This window comes from Herpailurus yagouaroundi, unplaced genomic scaffold (genome assembly GCF_014898765.1).
Source record: "Herpailurus yagouaroundi ecotype Mexico unplaced genomic scaffold, PumYag 215, whole genome shotgun sequence".
Classification (NCBI taxonomy): Eukaryota; Metazoa; Chordata; class Mammalia; order Carnivora; family Felidae; genus Herpailurus; species Herpailurus yagouaroundi.
The window spans coordinates 7,985,042-8,004,267 of NW_024412446.1; the positions used below are offsets into that span (position 1 = coordinate 7,985,042).

The 19,226-nt window shown below is 40.7% G+C and overlaps 1 protein-coding gene across 1 annotated transcript in view; it reads left to right on the forward strand.

Annotated features, from left to right (window-relative positions):
* Positions 1-19,226, forward strand: part of EFCAB5 (EF-hand calcium binding domain 5) — a 218,896-nt gene that overhangs the window by 185,626 nt on the left and 14,044 nt on the right. Inside the window, exons 19-23 of the mRNA XM_040455093.1 lie at positions 684-853; positions 1,343-1,571; positions 4,363-4,515; positions 15,769-15,872; positions 18,035-18,288. Of these exons, the coding sequence (XP_040311027.1) occupies positions 684-853; positions 1,343-1,571; positions 4,363-4,515; positions 15,769-15,872; positions 18,035-18,288 (910 nt within the window). The remainder of the gene's footprint in view (positions 1-683; positions 854-1,342; positions 1,572-4,362; positions 4,516-15,768; positions 15,873-18,034; positions 18,289-19,226) is intronic.

Here is a 19,226-nt window from a genome sequence, read left to right on the forward strand (position 1 = left end):
AACCAAATATCATAGCCAAACTATGTTAAGAATTCCCTGAGAGCATTTTTTCCTACATTCACTTCAGAGTAGATGGTGAAAATGTACTCAAGAAATATGAGTTAAATGAAGCCATATTCTTGCCCTGGCCCTCTAAGATAAATACTTTTAACTGAAGCTGAGACGATATGACTATAGTTCAAAGGGATCCAAGTTTTAAACCTCTAAATTTGAGAAGACTTGAGAGATTTTTTTTTAGTCTAGTTGACATAAAGTAAATCCATTCCATTCATTAAAACTCAGATTTGGAGGGCATTTGGGTGGCTCAGTTGGTTAGGCGTCCAACTTTTGATTTTAGCTCAGGTCATGATCTCACAGTTGTAGAATCTAGCCCCTCATCAGGTTCCACACTCACTGCAGAGATTCTCTCTCTCTCTCTCTCTCTCTCTCTCCTCTCTCTCTCCCTCCCTCCCTCCTTCTCTCTCTCTCTCTCTCTCTCTCTCTCTCTCTCTTTCTGTCTCTCTCAAATAAAAAACAAAACCAAAAACTCAGGTTTAGGAGACAGCTGTGGTGTCAGCCTTTTCCCCACTGCCCATGAATGGTAATTATTGTGGTCAGATGCACAAACTGGCTAATGATGGGAGACGTGATTGAGAGAATAACTCTTAATCACCAAATACATCATCAGAAACATTTTGACATAGGATGCTGAATCCCATGGAAATAAGAAGATCAGTGCTCACATTTCCCTCTTAGAAGAAAACAGACTACTGCCTGATAGAGGGAATGTTCTATTGAGGAACGTAGCTTCTACTTTAGATGATGCTCCATTTGTACTGAACAGGGTACTCTACAGGGACATGAAGGGAATCAGGTAAGAATTTCTTGAAGAGGTTGGTGTTACACTTCTAAAAAAAATAGTTCCCTTTTTGAAATAAACTAGAAATAGAAATCCCAGTTAGCTTCCCAAGAGAGAAAGACCTCAGGCCACCAATGCTTCTGGAGTGGGAGGTGATGGGTTTCCACTCTTAAATAATTTCACCTGGTCAATTCTAGAGCTGACTCCTAGGCAGTGATTTACCATGTTGGAACTCTGCCTCACAACATCAGCTCAATTATTTCTGCCTGCTTTATAAGTTATGTCTCCAGCATCCTGTTCATATATGTTTTCTCTGGTATGAGCTAAGCTTGTTTTTTAATCTTTTTCTAAAGTCAGACTCTCCAAACTAGTAATTTCATGAGTCCACTTCTCTGACATATAATGACAATAACTATGAATGGAGAATTGATCTAATTTCCTGCACGGCTTCATCTAAAGCCTTCTCCCGTGCCTTTCTATCACCTTCTAATTCCTATTCCTCAGCTTTACAGTAGTGGATGAAGGGAAGCCAATACATGTCCCCCAGGTTCAGCACCATGGGAACGTCTTCTTCTGGAACAATTCCATCAAGAAGAGTGATCAAAATGGTTCATTCCTGGCTCTGCCTCTTCAGGATGCATATATGAGGGTCTTTGGGGTCATGGCTGTTGACACCCTAAGAGATCCCCAGAAAATAAACATCTTTGTGCCTCATGAGATCAGATTCTATCAGGTAAGTCATGGAGGAATTCTTCAAGAGCAATGGTAAGATGGCCTCTCCTTCTATACTTTTTAAAAAGTAAAACCTAAAACCAGATGAAAATAGATAGTGTCATCATACTTGTTACTGTTTACTGTGTATGTCTAACAGTCTTTGGAGAGGTTCTCCATTACACATAGAAGGACTCTCAGCCTCATCTATGCTTTAGCTTCTGGGAAGATTGTTAATATGTGTCCTATTGCATTAATTATAGGAACAGCATTTTATGCTGTAACACTGAAATCCAACCATTAGACTACTAACTAAGACCCACAAAGTAGGAATGAATCTTTAGAAGGGAGATATTTATGTTTTATTAGTAGGGGGAACCTAGAAATCTTTTACTCTTTCCACAAATGCATTCCCATGACTCTTGATTTCAGTGTCATGATTTTTAAGGATGAAGAATGTAGGAAGAAATCTAAATGTTTCTTGAGTATTCATGTTTTCAAATTAGATCACAAAAAAGATGGGCACTTAAAATTTTTTTCAATGTTTATTTACTTTTGAGAGTATGAGCAGGGAAGGGGCAGAGAGATGGGGAGACACAGAATCTGAAGCAGGCTCCAGGCTCTGAGCTGTCAGCACAGAGCCTGACATGGGGCTTGAATCTATGAACCAGGAGATCATGACCTGAGCTAAAGTTGGATGCTTAACCGACTGAGCCACCCAGGTGCTCCAAAAGATAAGCACTTTTAAGACTATAACTGGATCATTTATTTCTACAAGCATTTTAATTTGATTTTATGAATAGTAATTGCAATGAAGAAAGATTGAAAGCCTTTATGGAGGCGATGGACTGGGATGTAGCAACAATCAGGAACTTGCTATGCCTTTACCACGTATTCCCCTCTAAGCATCTGGCTCTTTATGTTTATTTACCACAATTTAAAAATGTTCTCTTCTCAGGGCACCTGGGTGACTCAGTCAGGTAGATTAAACTCTTGATTTCAGCTCAGGTCATGGTCTCACAGTTTGTGAGTTTGAGCCCCTCATTGGGCTCTGTGCTGTCAGCACAGAGCACTGTGCTTGGGAATCTCTCTCCCTCTCTCTTTGCCTCTCCCACTCTCTCTATCTCTCTCTCAAAATAAATAAACTTAAAAAATTTTTTTCTCTTCCCATTTATTGGATGTATAACTGAGGAAAGTGGTGGAATCTTTTTTTCTGGACATTAAAAAAAAATGTTTATTTAGTTATTTTGAGGGAGAGAGAGCCCAATGTGGGGCTCAAACTCACAAACTGTGAGATCATGACCTGAGCCGAAATCAAGAGCTGGACCCTTAACTGACTGAGTCACCTAGGTGCCCCTGGACATCTTCTTAATAATGTGATTCACTCTTATCTGATATAAGAATGATATAAAGATATCAAGAAGAAAATGGAGGAGTATGGAGTTAAAAGTAGGTGAATTATATATAATCTTATTAGAGACCATGTCAAAATGAACTTTATTTTTTATTTTTTTAAGTTTATTTATTTTGAGAGAGAGAGAAAGCATGCTCAAGTGGGGAAAGGGCAGAGAGAGAGAAAGAGAGAGAGAGAGAGAGAGAGAGAGAGAGAGAGAGAGAATCCCAAGCAGACCCTCTGCTGTCAGCACAGAGCCTGATGTGGGGCTCAAACCCTTGAACCGTGAGATCATGACCTGAGCTGAAGTTGGACACTTAACCACCCAGGTGCCCCTCAATATGAACTTTAAATAGATTCTCCAGGACCTAGAGGTAAAGTGTCCTGAGTTACCCTTAGATGCCTCGGGTTGAATTATAAAATTCATACAGTCTTGAAGAATTTGTGGTTCCTAGAGTCTCTTGACAAGACAACAGATGCGTTCTAAGGACTTCATCCCCCTTTTCTGTGTAACAGCCTCTCTCAATGCCTATAAGAAGACTATGTTATCTAGCATGTTGCAGGCCTTGGACCAGAGTACAACCTGTACTGATCTGATGACAAAAAGGACAGAAAGATCCAGAAATTGAAATTGCATCATATCAGGGCAGCTCCTACCCATCTGCCCAAGGCTGTCATTAGCTCCTGGCTTTAAATATTTTTTCTCATTTCAAACTTTATCTTGTTCTTCTGACTCTATTCTCTGATAGCACATATCACAAATTTCACTGGATGATTATCAGGAAACATAATAAAGTTATGCGGATCTTGTAGTAGATATCTCCTTACATCTTTGATTTCTTGAGATCTTTTTTTTCATAGTAGAATCTGGAACACTGCCTTTTGAGAACTGATGAATACTTTGTCTGAAGTAGGTCATCATTAATTTAAAAAGATAATCCGGGGCACCTGAATGGCTCAGTGGTTGAGCATCAGACTTCAGCTCAGGTCACGATCTCAGGGATCGTGAGTTTGAGCCCCACATCGGGATCGCTGCTGTCAGCACACAGCATGCTTCAGATCCTCTGTCCCCCTCTCTCTGCCCCTCCCCCACTTGTGCTTTCTCTGAAAAATAAACATTAAAAAAAGATAAGCCAATTGGTGCATTATTCTGCTATTTTAAAAAGAAAAGACAGTTGGGGTGCCAGGGTGACTCAGTCAGTTAAGTGTCCGACTTTGGCTCAGGTCATGATCTCACAGCTTGTGGGTTCAAGTCCCATGTTGGGCTCTGTGCTGACAGCTCAGAGTCTGGAGCTGCTTAGGATTCTGTGTCTCCCTGTTTCTGCTTCTTCCCTGCTCACACTCTTTCTCTCTTCTCTCTCAAAAATAAACATTAAAAACAATTTTTTCAAAAGACAATTAAAATTTTCTGTCTCTACAGGGTGTTGCCAATGTCTTTAGCACTGCCTATCACTACGTCCACAGCAGGGAGCACATCCTGCATGTTGTGATCACTGGCATTGCCTGGCTCTGTGACATCACATCTGACATCACCACCATCACTACATACTTCATTGAGCCTGGCCCAAAGCAGGTAGGCAAGGTGGGGCAATGTTAGACCTCTAACAGAGTTTCTAGATAGTATTGTCTTGCTAATATGCTAAAAGTGTATTTAGTTAGCTATTAGGCCAACTGGGGACGTACTTCCCATGATCCCAACTCAAGATCCTTGGTTGTGAGTGGCAAAAGTCCATCTCAAACTGCCTTAGGCAAAAAAGGGAATTGATTGACTTGTGTGATCAAAATGAAGAATGGACAGGAGTCAGGCTGGCTTCCAGGATGACCAGAAAGAACTAGGAATTCGATATCATCAGCACTCTCTCATGTTCTTTCTCTCTGAAAGTCTCATGTGTGCTTCCCTCTACACTTTAGCTTGGTCCTTCCAGTTTAAGATAGGCTTTCTCCATAGGGCAAGCCAGATGCTTAGTAACTAAAAAAGAATCATCTTGTTTCAATTTGGAAAACCCAAGAGAGTATTTTTAGTCTATCCTGAGACATGGCCCCCATCCGAGGGTGGGGCTGGCGGAGTTTACAGTAACTGGCAGCCCCCACCAGAATCGTATGGGTGAAATAGGAAGGAATGAGGCACTACTCTTTTGGAAAGACATGATTACATCACACCAGTTAAAGAAAAAAGGCCCATCTTTAATGTAATGAGTTTTTGCTGAATGTTTGTTGTGCTTCTTTACACTACCCCCCCCGACCAAGTTTTTATTTAAATTTCAGCTAGTTAATGTACAGTGAAATATTAGTTTCAGGTGTAGAATTTAGTGATTCATCACTTACATACAGCACCTGGTGCTCATCACAACCAGTGCCCTCCTTAATCTCCATCACCTATGTAACCGATCCCCCCCCCCCCCCTCATCCACCTCCTCTCCAGTAACCATCAGTTTGTTCTCTATAGTTAAAGGGCTGTTTTTTTGGTTTGTCCCTCTCTCTTTTTTTTTTTTTTTTACACTTAATTTTAATGTTAAGATTTTGCATGTAGTGAGAATGGGTGGAAAGGTGTCTGTCTTCCTTTTAAGAAAGGGGTGCCTGGAGAGCTCAGTCGATTAAGCATCTGACTCTTGGTTTGGGTCATAATCTTGCAGTTCATGGGATCGAGCCCCATGTCGGGTTCTACATTGACAGCATGGAGCCTGCTTGGGATTCCCTCTCTCTCTCTCTCTCTCTCTCTCTCTCTCTCTCTGGCCCTCTCCTGCTCTCTCCTTCTCAATAAATAAATAAACATTAAAAAAGAAAAAATAAGGGTGCTTGGGTAGCTTGGTCAGTTAAGCATCTGGCTCTTGGCTTTGGCTCGGGTCATGATCTCAAAATTCATGAGTTTTCAGAGCCCTGCATTGGGCTCTGCTCTGGGTGTGGAGCCTGCTTGGGATTCTCTCTCTGCCCCTCCTGCTCTCTCTGTTTCTCTCAAAATAAATCAATAAACAAACAAACAAACAAAAAAACAAAAAAAGGCTAAACAATCCTGCGTGGTGCCTGATCAGGTGATAGCATCACCTTGGTGGTCTCTCAGTCCCTCGGTTAGCCCTCCACATGTGTCTCTCCCCTTCTCTCCAGGCTTCTTCTTTCTTCTCTCAGTGGCTGGACCAAGCTGATGAGGCCTTGGCCAAAGAGCAGAATCACAGAGCTCTCTGATGGAGCGAACAGACTGAGGAGGTGGAGAACCCTAGTCCTGGGTGCTGCTCCTGGGGGTGGGGTAGGAATGGGAACCTCCAAGTACCCTCAGAAGGGGGGTGGACAACTCAGTGGGGGGTGAGGTGGGTGAGGACCATTTGGTGTGGGGGACAGACCACCAGGTCTGATGGGCCACAGTCATAGTGTGGGATCTGAGGAGGATTTGACTTGGCCAGTGTCCACACCTAAGAAGACCCCTGTTTGGGCCTTAAGGGAAATGATATCTAGGGCACTGTGAAGAAAGTTAAAATCACCCACAGCAGTCAACAAAAAGTGTGCCTTCAGGGGCATGTAGTTTTCACAATCACAATGCTGTGGACAAGATCACAAGGGTCACTGTCCATCTAAGTCATGTTATGGAGTGAAAAAGATCATCCCCAGAATGAGGAGGAGGACCACTCAGCAGCCCAGGGTCTGGGTGAGGTCACAGCTGGGCAGAGACCAGTGCACCTGTCCAAGGGTGTAGTCAGGGGTTTGTCCTAAGTGGAAGATAGGTGAGGTTTTGGTGTTAAAAATGGCTGTGGGTGGCAGTAGGGATACCTTTTTCCAAGCACTTAATTCTACTAACTTCCTAAACCTCCCCCTTCCTCATCTGCAGCTTCTCCAGTCTATTCTGCTCTCTTCTCCAGCCTGCTCTGCTTCAAAAAGTAGACAGTATCAATAGGCTCCTTGGCTTCTGTTTAGGTTTGTCCGATGAGACATACCAATAGGAGATGCAGGACACACGGAGAGTGAGGCCGGGGTAATTTGCTTCTGGCAGTCTCTCTGTCAGGTTGCTGTAGATTGGCTGTACTCTTCTACTAAAGGCCACTACACCTTCAGTCAGATGACTCTCTCCATACAGCTGTCCTCTCCAGGTTCTAGTAGTCACTTTCTTCCCTTGCCTCTTCAGGCTAAGTGTGGTAACAACTCCCTATTGTTACTAGGCCTGGGATTCTATATACTACCCAGGCCTTTACAAATAGTCCCTGATTGGGGCTCCTGGGTGGCTCAGTCAGTGGAGCATTTGGTCCTTGATTTCTTGATTTTGGCTCAGGTCATGATCTCAGGGTCGTGGGATGGAGCCCTGGGTTGGGCTCTGAGCTGAGCTTGGAGCCTGCTTACGATTCTCTCTCTCTCTCCCTCTGCCCCTTCCCCGCTCACTCCCTCTCTCTCTCTTTCTAAAATATATATAATTTCTTCCAAAAAACTCTAAGAAAAATCCCCCAATTTTTTAAGTTGACCAAATGATTTTAATTTTCATTCAGAGAAAGAATAAATAAGTGCATGAGCATTGCTAAGAAAATGCAGGATGAGAGGGAATTTACCATCTTTGGGGAAGAATGGCTAACCCTACACCAAAGGCTGAAACAATTAAAGTGAGGCTGAGGGGCGCCTGGGTGGCGCTGTCGGTTAAGCGTCCGACTTCAGCCAGGTCACGATCTCGCGGTCCGGGAGTTCGAGCCCCGCGTCTGGCTCTGGGCTGATGGCTCAGAGCCTGGAGCCTGTTTCCGATTCTGTATCTCCCTCTCTCTCTGCCCCTCTCCTGTTCATGCTCTGTCTCTCTCTGTCCCAAAAATAAATAAACGTTGAAAAAAAAAATTTAAAGTGAGGATGATACATTGATGGCATAATAATGTGCAACTTCCTTGCACCAAGATTATAGACAAAATAAGTTTCTTTAGGCGAATCGGGGGAAATTGCCACATATTTAACAAAGGGTTAACACTGCTCTACACAAATCAATAAGATTTTTTTAAAAATCCAAAAGAAAAAAAGCAAAAGACAAGTCTACTAAAAAAAATTAAAAAAAAAAAAAACATGCTCAATAAACATACGGAAAAAATGTTACCTAATAAATTGAAAAATATTTTTTAACTATAACTTAAAATGCCTGTTAGACATCTAAGTGGAGATATTAAAAAGACAGTTGAATATATGAGCTAGTATTGGGGGAAAAAATCCAGTCTAGCAAATAAATGGTACTGAAAACTATGAGACTGGGTTATACAACATCATTAGTGTATTTCATGCTACCAAATTGTACACCTTTGAATGGTTAAAGTAATAATATTATGCTACGTATATTTTACCATAATAACCTAAAACAAAACAAAAACCATGAAACTAGAGGGAGTGACCAAGAGAATGAGTGAGGATAGAAAAAAAGTCTGAGGTCCAAGCCCTGAGGTACTCCCAAGTGTTTGGAATCATTGTGGCTCAAAATTATATTGACTTTGACCTATCATATGAAAACCATTTTATGTCCTGACCCCTTACAGACACACACACATACACACACACTTAAGACTGAAGTTTCACAAAACAATACCTACTTTTACTATGTGATGTTTTCTGCTATTTTCTATATATTTCATTCTTTCTTTAAAAAATGTTTTTCACAAGAAAAACAAAGCAGAGGAGGGTAAATACTAAATGATGTGTAATATATAAGGTGAGAATGAACAGATGCTATTATTCCCGCCTTCCAGAAGTTCATGTTAGCCCACTTCTGTTTTCCAAAGGCCCTCTGTTTTTGCTAACTGAAAGAAATCCAAAGAGGATTTTGCTTTTATGAAAAAAGGTAAAAAGTGAAAATAGCATTCGGTGTTTGTTTGGCAGTTAGCCCCCAGAGCAGCAAGGGTGTCCCCACCAAGACCTCCTTCCCCCCAGCTGCACTCAGCAAAACCACCACATCTTTGAATTGTGTCTGTGAGCATCTGTGCTTTATCTCAATTTATTTTGTGCATCCGTTAGCAAGGTGCATTCTAAGGTATCAGAAAAGCCTAAGAATCATTATCAGGGGTCTGGGAATGCTCAAAAATTTTTCTGTATGATTTAATAGTAATTGCTTCTTCACATTATGCCAGTCCAGCTTATGAAAGGTTTCATAGGAATGCTCTACTTTCATATAGTGGGGCAAAGCTGTATTGGAAAGGTAAGGGGGGAAATAACAAGCCAGTAGCAGAAGAAGGAAAATGGGGGAAAATATCGTTGCAGCTCTTTCTCTAAACCGTTTCCTAGAAAATTTTAACTATGGTAGTTATCTCACTACTGAATAATTACTGAGGCACTTGCTGAATTTATAGTTTCTTGCTCCAAGTAAAATTAAATGAAAAGCTTGTTTTTAGGCATATTATTTTACCAACCCCTTATTTTCTATAGTATGCTTCCAGTCTTTTTTTTTACCATAAAATCTTTTTCTTAATTAATTTTATTTTTTATTTTTTAAAATTTACATCCAAATTAGTTAGCATATAGTGCAACAATGATTTCAGGAGTAGATTCCTTAGTGCCCCTTACCCATTTAGTTCATCCCCCCCTCCCACAACCCCTCCAGTAACCTTCTGTTTGTTCTCCATATTTATGAGTCTCTTCTGTTTTGTCCCACTCCCTGTTTTTATATTATTTTTGTGTCCCTTCCCTTAGGTTCATCTGTTTTGTCTCTTAAAGTCCTCATATGAGTGAAGTCATATGATTTTTGTCTTTCTCTGACTGACTAATTTCACTTAGCATAATACCCTCCAGTTCTATCCACGTAGTTGCAAATGGCAAGATTTCTTTTGATTCTTTTTGATTGCTGAGTAATACTCCATTGTATACATACACCACATCTTCTTTATCCATTCATCCATCCATGGACATTTGGGTTCTTTCCATACTGTGGCTGTTGTTGATAGTGCTGCTATAAACATGGGGGTGCATGTGTCCCTTCGAAACAGCACGCCTGTATCCCATGGATAAATGCTTATCCCATGGATAAATTGCTGGGTCGTAGGGTAGTTCTATTTTTAGTTTTTTGAGGCACCTCCATACTGTTTTCCAGAGTGGCTGCACCAGCTTGCATTGCCACCAACAATGCAAAAGAGATCCTCTTTCTCCACATCCTCGCCAACATCTGTTGTTGCCTGAGTTGTTAATGTTTGCCATTCTGACAGGTGTGAGGTGGTATCTCATTGTGGTTTTGATTTGGATTTCCCTGATGATGAGTGATGTTGAGCATGTTTTCATGTGTCGGTTGGCCATCTGGATGTCTTCTTTGGAGAAGTGTCTATTCATGTCTTTTGCCCATTTTTTCACTGGATTATTTGTGTTTTGAGTGTTGAGTTTGATAAGTTCTTTATAGATTCCGGATACTAACCCTTTATCTGATACGTCGTTTGCAAATATCTTCTCCCATTCTGTTGATTGCCTTTTAGTTTTGCTGACTGTTTCCCTTGCTGTGCAGAAGCTTTTTGTTTTGATGAGGTCCCAGTAGTTCATTTTTGCTTTTGTTTCCCTCACCTCTGGAGACGTGTTGAGTAAGAAGTTGGTGCGGCCAAGATCAAAGAGGTTTTTGCCTGCTTTCTCCTCGAGAATTTTGATGGCTTCCTGTCTTATATTGAGGTCTCTCATTCATTTTGAGTTTATTTTTGTGTATGGTGTAAGAAAGTGGTCCAGGTTCATTCTTCTGCATATCACTGTCCAGTTTTCCCAGCACCACTTGGTGAAGAGACTGTCTTTATTCCATTGGATATTCTTTCCTGCTTTTCAAAGATTAGTTGGCCATACGTTTGTGGGTCAATTTCTGGGTTTTCTATTCTGTTCCATTGATCTGAGCATCTGTTCTTGTGCCAGTACCATACTGTCTTGATGGTTACAGCTTTGTAGTATAGCTTGAAGACTGGGATTGTGATGCCTCCTGCTTTGGTTTTCTTTTTCAAGATTGCTTTGGCTATTCGGGGTCTTTTCTTGTTCCATACAAATTTTAGGATTATTTGTTGTAGCTCTGTGAAGAATGCTGGTGTTATTTTGATAGGGATTGCATTGAATATGTACATTGCTTTGGGTAGTGTCGACATTTTAACAATATTTGTTCTTCCTATCTAGGAGCATGGAATCTTTTTCCCTTTTTTTGTGTCTTCTTCAATTTCTTTCATAAGCTTTCTATAGTTTTCAGCGTACAGATTTTTCACCTCTTTGGTTAGATTTATTCCTAGGTATTTTATGGGTTTTTTTGTGCAATCTTTTTTAAAAATTTTTTTTAACATTTACTAATTTTTGAGAGACAGAGACAGAGCACAAGCGGGGGAAGGGCAGAGAGAGACGGAGACACAGAATCTGAAGCAGCTGACAGCACAGAGCCCAACGTGGGACTCAAACCCACGAACTATGAGAACTATGAGATCATGACCTGAGCCGAAGTCAGACATTTAACTGACTGAGCCACCCAGGCGCCCCAGTATGGTTCCAATCTTAACAGAAGTGGCCCAATTGACCCAATTTTGAGGGGAGAGGTGGGAACAGGAGAGGAATTGTTTAGTTTGGGCTAAAGATTTAAACCTAGAAACACAGACACAGTGAGATTCTAACCATGGAATTAGATGGATTCAAACCATGGAAGAAATATATTAGGAAAAGCTAGATGCTCCATTGCCAGCATCAGAGAATCTTTACAGTTTGCTAAACATTCTATTGAAAACATTTTTCATCTAAAGGGTTTGGGAGAACACTTGAGGTCGTGGCAAGTAAACGTTCCACACCGCAAAACAGTTGTTCTTCTCCCAGGCACCATTCATCATGCTGCCCCTATTGATCCTATTATCAAGGTTCCCTCTTAATCAAAGAACTTTTTATTTATTTTTAAATGTTTATTTATCTTTGAGAGGGTGTGAGTGGGGGAGGTGCAGAGAGAAAGGGGGACAGATGATCTGAAGCAGGCTCCACGCTGACAGCAGAAAGCCCCACGTGGAGCTCGAACTCATGGGTGAGATCTTACCTGAATGGAAGTCTGACGCTCAACCAACTGAGCTACCCAGGTGCTCCAATCAAAAAACTTTTTTTTTTTAATGTTTATTTATTTTTGAGAGACAGAGAGAGACAGAGTGTGAGTGGAGGAGGGGCAGAGAGAGAGAGAAAGACACAGAATCCAAAGCAGGCTCCAGGCTCTGAGCCGTCAGCACAGAGCCCGATGTGGGGCTCGAACTCACAAGCCGTGAGATCATGACCTGAGCCAAAATCAGAGTCTTAACTGACTGAGCCACCCAGGCACCCCTCAAAGAACTTTTTAAAGGCAGACATAAAAACCCCTTTTTACTTCTTCCAATTGAATTAGTCTTTTCTACAGTCATATATTATACAGTCATAAGATATATCCTGCATATTTTACAAGATATGTTAATATTACTTTCTTATAAGTAAATCAGTCTCCACCAAAAAATAAATGAATAAATAAAACGTTGGTCAAGACTCAGTCCAAACTCTTCAAATTGTATACATTAAATATGTGCAGTTTTTTATATATCAATGCTACCTCAATAAAACTGGTTTTAAAAGTCGTTAAGGGGTGCCTGGGTGGCTCAGTCAGTTGAGCATCTGACTCTTGATTTCAGCTCAGGTCATGATCCTAGGTTCGTGGGATTGAGCCCCATCCAGGCTCTGCACTAAGCATGGAAACTGCTTAAAATTCTCTTTCTCTCCCTCTCTCTCTCTCTCTCTCTCAAATAATAAAATATAATAAAGGCATTAAAATATTTTCACAGCCCATAGGTAGGTTATGGCCTACAGCTTGAAAACCTCTTAGAGGTGAGGAAGACAAAGAAGCAGCAAGAAATATGAGTGATTTGTAGGAATACTAGAGAGAGTGTTGTCCCAAAAGCCAAGTGAAGAAAGTATGTCAAGAAGGGAGTTGTTCATTCTTTCTCATTGCCAAGTAGTATTCCATTGTGTATATAAACCACAATTTCTTTAACCATTCATCAGTTGATGGACATTTAGGCTCTTTCCATAATTTGGCTATTGTTGAAAGTGCTGCTATAAACATTGGGGTACAAGTGCCCCTATGCATCAACACTCCTGTATCCCTTGGGTAAATTCCTAGCAGTGCTATTGCTGGGTCATAGGGTAGATCTATTTTTAATTTTTTGAGCAACCTCCACACTGTTTTCCAGAGAGGCTGCACCAGTTTGCATTCCCACAAACAGTGCAAGAGGGTTCCTGTTCCTCCACATCCTCTCCAGCATCTATGGTCTCCGGATTTGTTCATTTTAGCCACTCTGACTGGCGTGAGGTGGTATCTGAGTGTGGTTTTGATTTGTATTTCCCTGATGAGGAGCAACATTGAGCGTCTTTTCATGTGCCTGTTGGCCATCTGGATGTCTTCTTTAGAGAAGTGTCTATTCTTGTTTTCTGCCTATTTCTTCACTGGATTATTTGGTTTTTGGGTGTGGAGTTTGGTGAGTTCTTTATAGATTTTGGATACTAGCCTTTTGTCTGATATGTCATTTGCAAATATCTTTTCCCATTCCGTTGGTTGCCTTTTAGTTTTGTTGATTGTTTCCTTTGCAGTGCAGAAGCTCTTTATCTTCATGAGGTCCCAATAGTTCATTTTTGCTTTTAATTCCCTTTTCTTTGGAGATGTGTCAAGTAAGAAATTGCTGCAGCTGAGGTCAGAGAGGTTTTTTCCTGCTTTCTCCTCTAGGGTTTTGATGGTTTTCTGTCTCACATTCAGGTCCTTTATCTATTTTGAGTTTATTTTTGTGAGTGGTATAAGAAAGTGGTCTAGTTTCATTCTTCTGCATGTTGCTGTCCAGGTCTCCCAGCACCGTTTGTTCAAGAGACTGTCTTTTTTCCATTGGATATTCTTTCCTGCTTTGTCAAAGATTAGTTGGCCATACTTTTGTGGGTCCAATTCTGGAGTCTCCATTCTATTCCATTGGTCTGTGTGTCTGTTTTTGTGCCGATACCATGCTGTCTTGATGATTACAGCTTTGTAGTAGAGGCTAAAGTCCGGGATTGTGATGCCTACTGCTTTGGTCTTCTTCTTCAATATTACTTTGGCTATTCAGGGTCTTTTGTGGTTACATACAAATTTTAGGATTCCTTGTTCTAACTTCGAGAAGAATGCTGGTGCAATTTTGATTGAGATTGCACTGAATGTGTAGATAGCTTTGGGTAGTATTGACATTTTAACAATATTTATTCTTCCAACCCATGAGCATGGAATGTTTTTCCATTTCTTTATATCATCTTCAATTTCCTTAACTTTCTATAAACTTTCTATAGTTTTCTATAACTTTCTATAAACAGTTTCCATAAACTTTCTATAGTTTTCAGTATACAGATCTTTTAAATCTTTGGTTAGGTTTATTCCTAGGTATTTTATGTTACTTGGCAATGAGAAAGAATGAAATATGGCCTTTTGTAGCAATGTGGATGGAACTGGAGAGTGTTATGCTAAGTGAAATAAGTCATACAGAGAAAGACAGATACCATATGTTTTCACTCTTATGTGGATCCTGAGAAACTTAACAGAAGACCATGGGGGAGGGGAAGGAAAAAAAAAGTTAGAGAGGGAGGGAGCCAAACCATAAGAGATTCTTAAAAACTGAGAATAAACTGAGGGTTGATGGGGGGTGGAGGGAGGGGGAAGTGGGTGATGGGCATTGAGGAGGGCACCTGTTGGGATGAGCACTGGATGTTTTATGGAAAGCAATTTGACAATAAATTTCATTTAAAAAAAAGAAATAAAGAAACTAAAATACTTCTAAAAAATAAACATTAATAAAAATTTAAAAAATACAGCCCATCTTTTTTTAAAAAATAAATAAATAAAATTAAAAATTAAAAAAAAAAGAAAAAGAAGGGAGTTGTTCACTGAGTCAAGTGCTGCTATAGAGAAAGATGATGATTGGGGGTAGATCAGTGGATAATACAATGACAGAGCCACTAGAAACCTTGACCAGAACAGTTTTTGTTGAAGTTTTGGTGAAGACAAAGACCTCAATGGAGAATATTTTTTATTGTTCTTATTTTCTTTGGACTCTTCTGTATTTTCCAAATGTTCTACAATGCAACTTGAACATCAAAAAATAATAATAATATAAACACACAGTTTTATCACAATTATAAAAAATAAGTTTGTTTATTTAAAAAAATGTCATAATTTGAAATTTTTCTCTTGTGAGCACCTCATTCTCTTTTTAAAAAATTTTTATTTTGGGGGCGCCTGGGTGGCTCAGTTGGTTGGGCGTCCAACTTCAGCTCAGGTCATGATCTAGCGGTCCGTTAGTTTGAGCCCCGCGTCAGGCTCTGTGCTGACAGCTCAGAGCCTGGAACCTGTTTTGGATTCTGTGTCTCCCTCTCTCTCTGACCTTCCCCCATTCATGCTCTGTCTCTCTCTGTCTCAACAATGAATAAACGTTAAAAAAAATTAAAAAAATAAAAAAATAAATAAAAATAAAAATGTTTATTTTTGAGAGAGAGAGAGAAAGAGAGAACACACACCCATGAGCAGGGGGTGAGAATGGGGATCGGGGTGTGGGGGAGGGGCAGAGAGAAAGGAAGAGAGAATCCCAAGCAGACTCCACACTGTCAGCTCAGAGGCCAATGCAGGGCTCAGTCCCCCAAACACAAGATCATGACCTGAGCCAATGTCAAGAGTCAGACACTTAACCGACTGAGCCACCCAGGTGCCCCGTGAATACCTCATTCTTAATAGTACTAAGTAAAATGTCCTGATACTTCAAGCTAGACATCATCTAAACTTTCCTAAAATTTTTCCTCTATTTTTCTGTTCCCCAAACTTCTCTAAAGGGAAAGTAAGGTTTAATCATTTCTCTCTGTGTTGAAATCTCTTCCTGTTTTCAAGGATTCAGACTATGTTTTACGCAATATGATGGTTACAAGGCACCTGGGTCTAACAAAAATCCACAGGAATCCCCCTATCATCTTCAGGAAGACATGCATCTTCAGGTATGAGAAGCATTTTCATGTTTGTTTTGCTCGATTGCCAAAACACATTCCCCTACTGTGATAGTAGATCTGAGAAACACAGCTTTTGTCTATTCTTAGTATACTTAAATCTTACCCTGATAGGTTTTAAAGAAAAATTCCTGTTTGCGTGGGACATGTTAACTCCTTTCCCCTTCAAGTACTTTTTTAAACAGATTTCATTGGTATTTTATATTAAAATTGCATATTTTAAAGCATGATAGTGTTTTATTTTTCTGTGATGTTTTTTTCAAACATGGAATTCAACAAAAATCCGCCATGATTGTGAAAAATACATCCATGTCACTTACCAGAGCTCATCATGTTAATGTTAGCTAGCCTGTGGACGTGTATTTTTTATTTGAAGAAAACAGGCCAGGCAAAGGTGGGGAGGAAGCAGAGAACATTGTCTGTAATAAGTACTCAGCTCTGGGTTACTTTGCATGCCTTTCATCTGTGGGATGCCAGGAACACAAACCGGACAGATGCAAAACTGATCTCAACCTGGGACGCACCTATCGCAAAAGGGACTGACTGCTTGTTAGAGGTCAGTGTGGTTGAGTAGGCAGTAATCTATCCCAGTCCGGTAGGCTAATTTGACATTTAAGTACATGTGTTAATTAAATTTTAGTTTGGCCTCATATCTGAATGTTCATTCAGTTTCAACCTCTTTTCCACAGTTATTCCTTGTGCTGGTCGAATTTTATGAGAGTCCTTGCACACCCAGACTCAATCTGGACTCCTGTGTGTAACTTACAACAGGTGCCTCTTGAGGAACTTTGTTGACCAATCAGCTTTATCTTTATGCCTGGAAAGTTTGGCATGATGCTTCATGACTGTGGTTATCATAAAGACACAAAGTGGTGGCTCAGCAGCAGGAAGGAGTGGGAACAGCAAAAAAAAAAAAAAAAAAAAAAAAAAAGACATAAAGGACATAATCTTCCCTGGCATTATAGGATTGGTATTTTGAGTCATAAATGTGCTTTTTGAGGCTAGGCAAAGCACCAACATTTTTACAAATACCTCAAAAGAATGACATCTGAATGTCAACATAGACTGGAAAGGGGGAACGAGATGTGTCTATATGTCACTAGAGAGAGAAACCACTACTACATTTCAATGAAAATCTCAGGTCCCTCCAGGGAGCAGTGCTGCTGAGGCCCTACCCATATCCCTAAAATACATTCTGCTAGGGGCTGCACACTATAGCTTCCTCTGGAGCAGTGCCCTTGAGTGATGGGAGCCCCTTACCTGGCTGTGCATCACAGTTAGGTAAACACTCGTCTTACAACACACACCCAAAGATGCATGGTGGAGCCAATGACTGATAAAAGACCTCTCCAAGGTGGGGCAGATTCTTGGCACCATTTGCCTTCCAGAGCTCCCCTTAGGATGAGGCTGAGGCTAGCCTTCACATTCTTTTTAAAATTTTTATAAGTTTACTTATTTTTGAGAGAGAGAGAGAGAGAGAGAGAGAGAGAGAGCAAGCAGGGGAGGGGCAGAGAGAGAGGGAGACACAGAATCTGAAGGAGGCTCCAGGCTCCGAGCCCGATGCAGGGCTTGAACTCACATTGAATCCACAAGCAGTAAGATCATGACGCCCAAAGTCGGATGCTTAACCAACTGAGTCACCCAAGCGGCCCTAGCCTTCACATTCTTAATTAGCTTCTTCTTCCCTCTTCTGCTTTCCTCAGACCCTTACAGGTTTCTGTGGAAAGCACTCCCTCTATAAATCCTTTGCAGAAGCATTCATGTCTCGGGCTCTGCTTCTAGGGAACCTGATCTAACATACTCATCAGTTCCTTCAGGCATTCAACTGGTACTTATTGGACAATATGTAAACAAAAACCAAATACCTTCAGACAAGTAGAAGTATAGCAAAAGACAATAAAACAGAGTAGCAGATGGACAGCGACCTGGGCGCTGCTACTTTATTTAGATTGCTTGGTCAGAGAAGGCTTCTAATGAGTGAGCTGAGAGAGAGAGCTCTGTGAAAGAAAGGGGGGAGCGGTCCAGGCAGATGAAACAAGGGCTGGTGTGGCTGGAGCATCGCTGGCACAAAAGAGCGATTCAGTATGTTTGGGTGGAATGTTACGAGACTGCTGATGTCTTATATCCTTATGCTTATTTGGTTTCGGTTTCAGAGACTTCCTCTTTAAGTGTACAGACACTTCAGAAGTCATTTTGGCCTCTGTCTGTGGAGAGAACCACATAGTAATTCCACTCCGTGAGAGAACGGGAAAGGCCTTAGGAGTTCTTGATTTTAACATTGGCAGAAATAAGATGCTACTGTATCGAGAATTTAAAGATCTGCAGAAAATGATAAAGGTGGTCCAAGCTGCCTGCTACGAAATATTGGGAGAAATATCTGGAGAAATAAAGAAAAACTGTATCCTAGGTATTGTGAACGTAAATGTTCTGGATTCATGGGTTTAATAAATTTGGGGGAATCACAGATTGCAATGAAGGATGCACTTTCTAAAAGGAATTGTTACAATATACGGCAATATACAGCATAAAAGGAATTCCCTCATGCAGTCTTGGGCTGATGAGTGTGGTCTATAAATTAGAGGAAAGGGTATTAAGTCTCATTTTCTTGGCTAGAATCATATGGTTTAGAACTGGAAGGACTCACAAAGGCAATATAGAACTAGCATTTATTAAATGCCTCATCATGTATCAAGCACTTTAAATATGTAATTTCAATTAGTCCTTACCCTAACTCTGTGAGGTGAATGGTGATGCCTCATTTCACAGGTGAGGAAAGTGAAGCTCAGAGAAACTAAACAACTCACACCAAATCACACAGTTAGCAAGTGATGAAACCTGGATTTGCACCCCAGTCTGGTGCTCTTTCCACTAGATTACACAGTATTCATTTGCTGGGACAAGTGAATCTTATCTTGTTTTACAGATAAAGAAGCTAAAAACCATCAGAGTTAAGGTCCAATAGGAGTTTAGTGGCAGAACCCAAGACTAGACCCCAGTGCTTGTGATTCCACATCCAATAGGCTGCTCTTAGTACAAAATCAGTTTGGCCATAAGGGAAGGAAGAAGGAAACATGGAGACCTTTGGCTATCTAGAATGGAGTAAATAGAGTAACACTACGTGGGATTAATCTGAGAGGTTTCTTGCCACCAGGTAGGGTGGAGTAAGTAGAAAAAAGAAGAAAATTTATGTTTTTTGAGCATTCACTATGTACTTACCACTAAGCACTTTTACTTATATCATCTTATTCAATTCCCAGACCACCAGGGAAGTAGGGATCAGCCTATGCTCACAGAAAGGAAAAGGAGGTTCAGAGAGACAAACCTAAGAGCGGGTATTCAACCTGA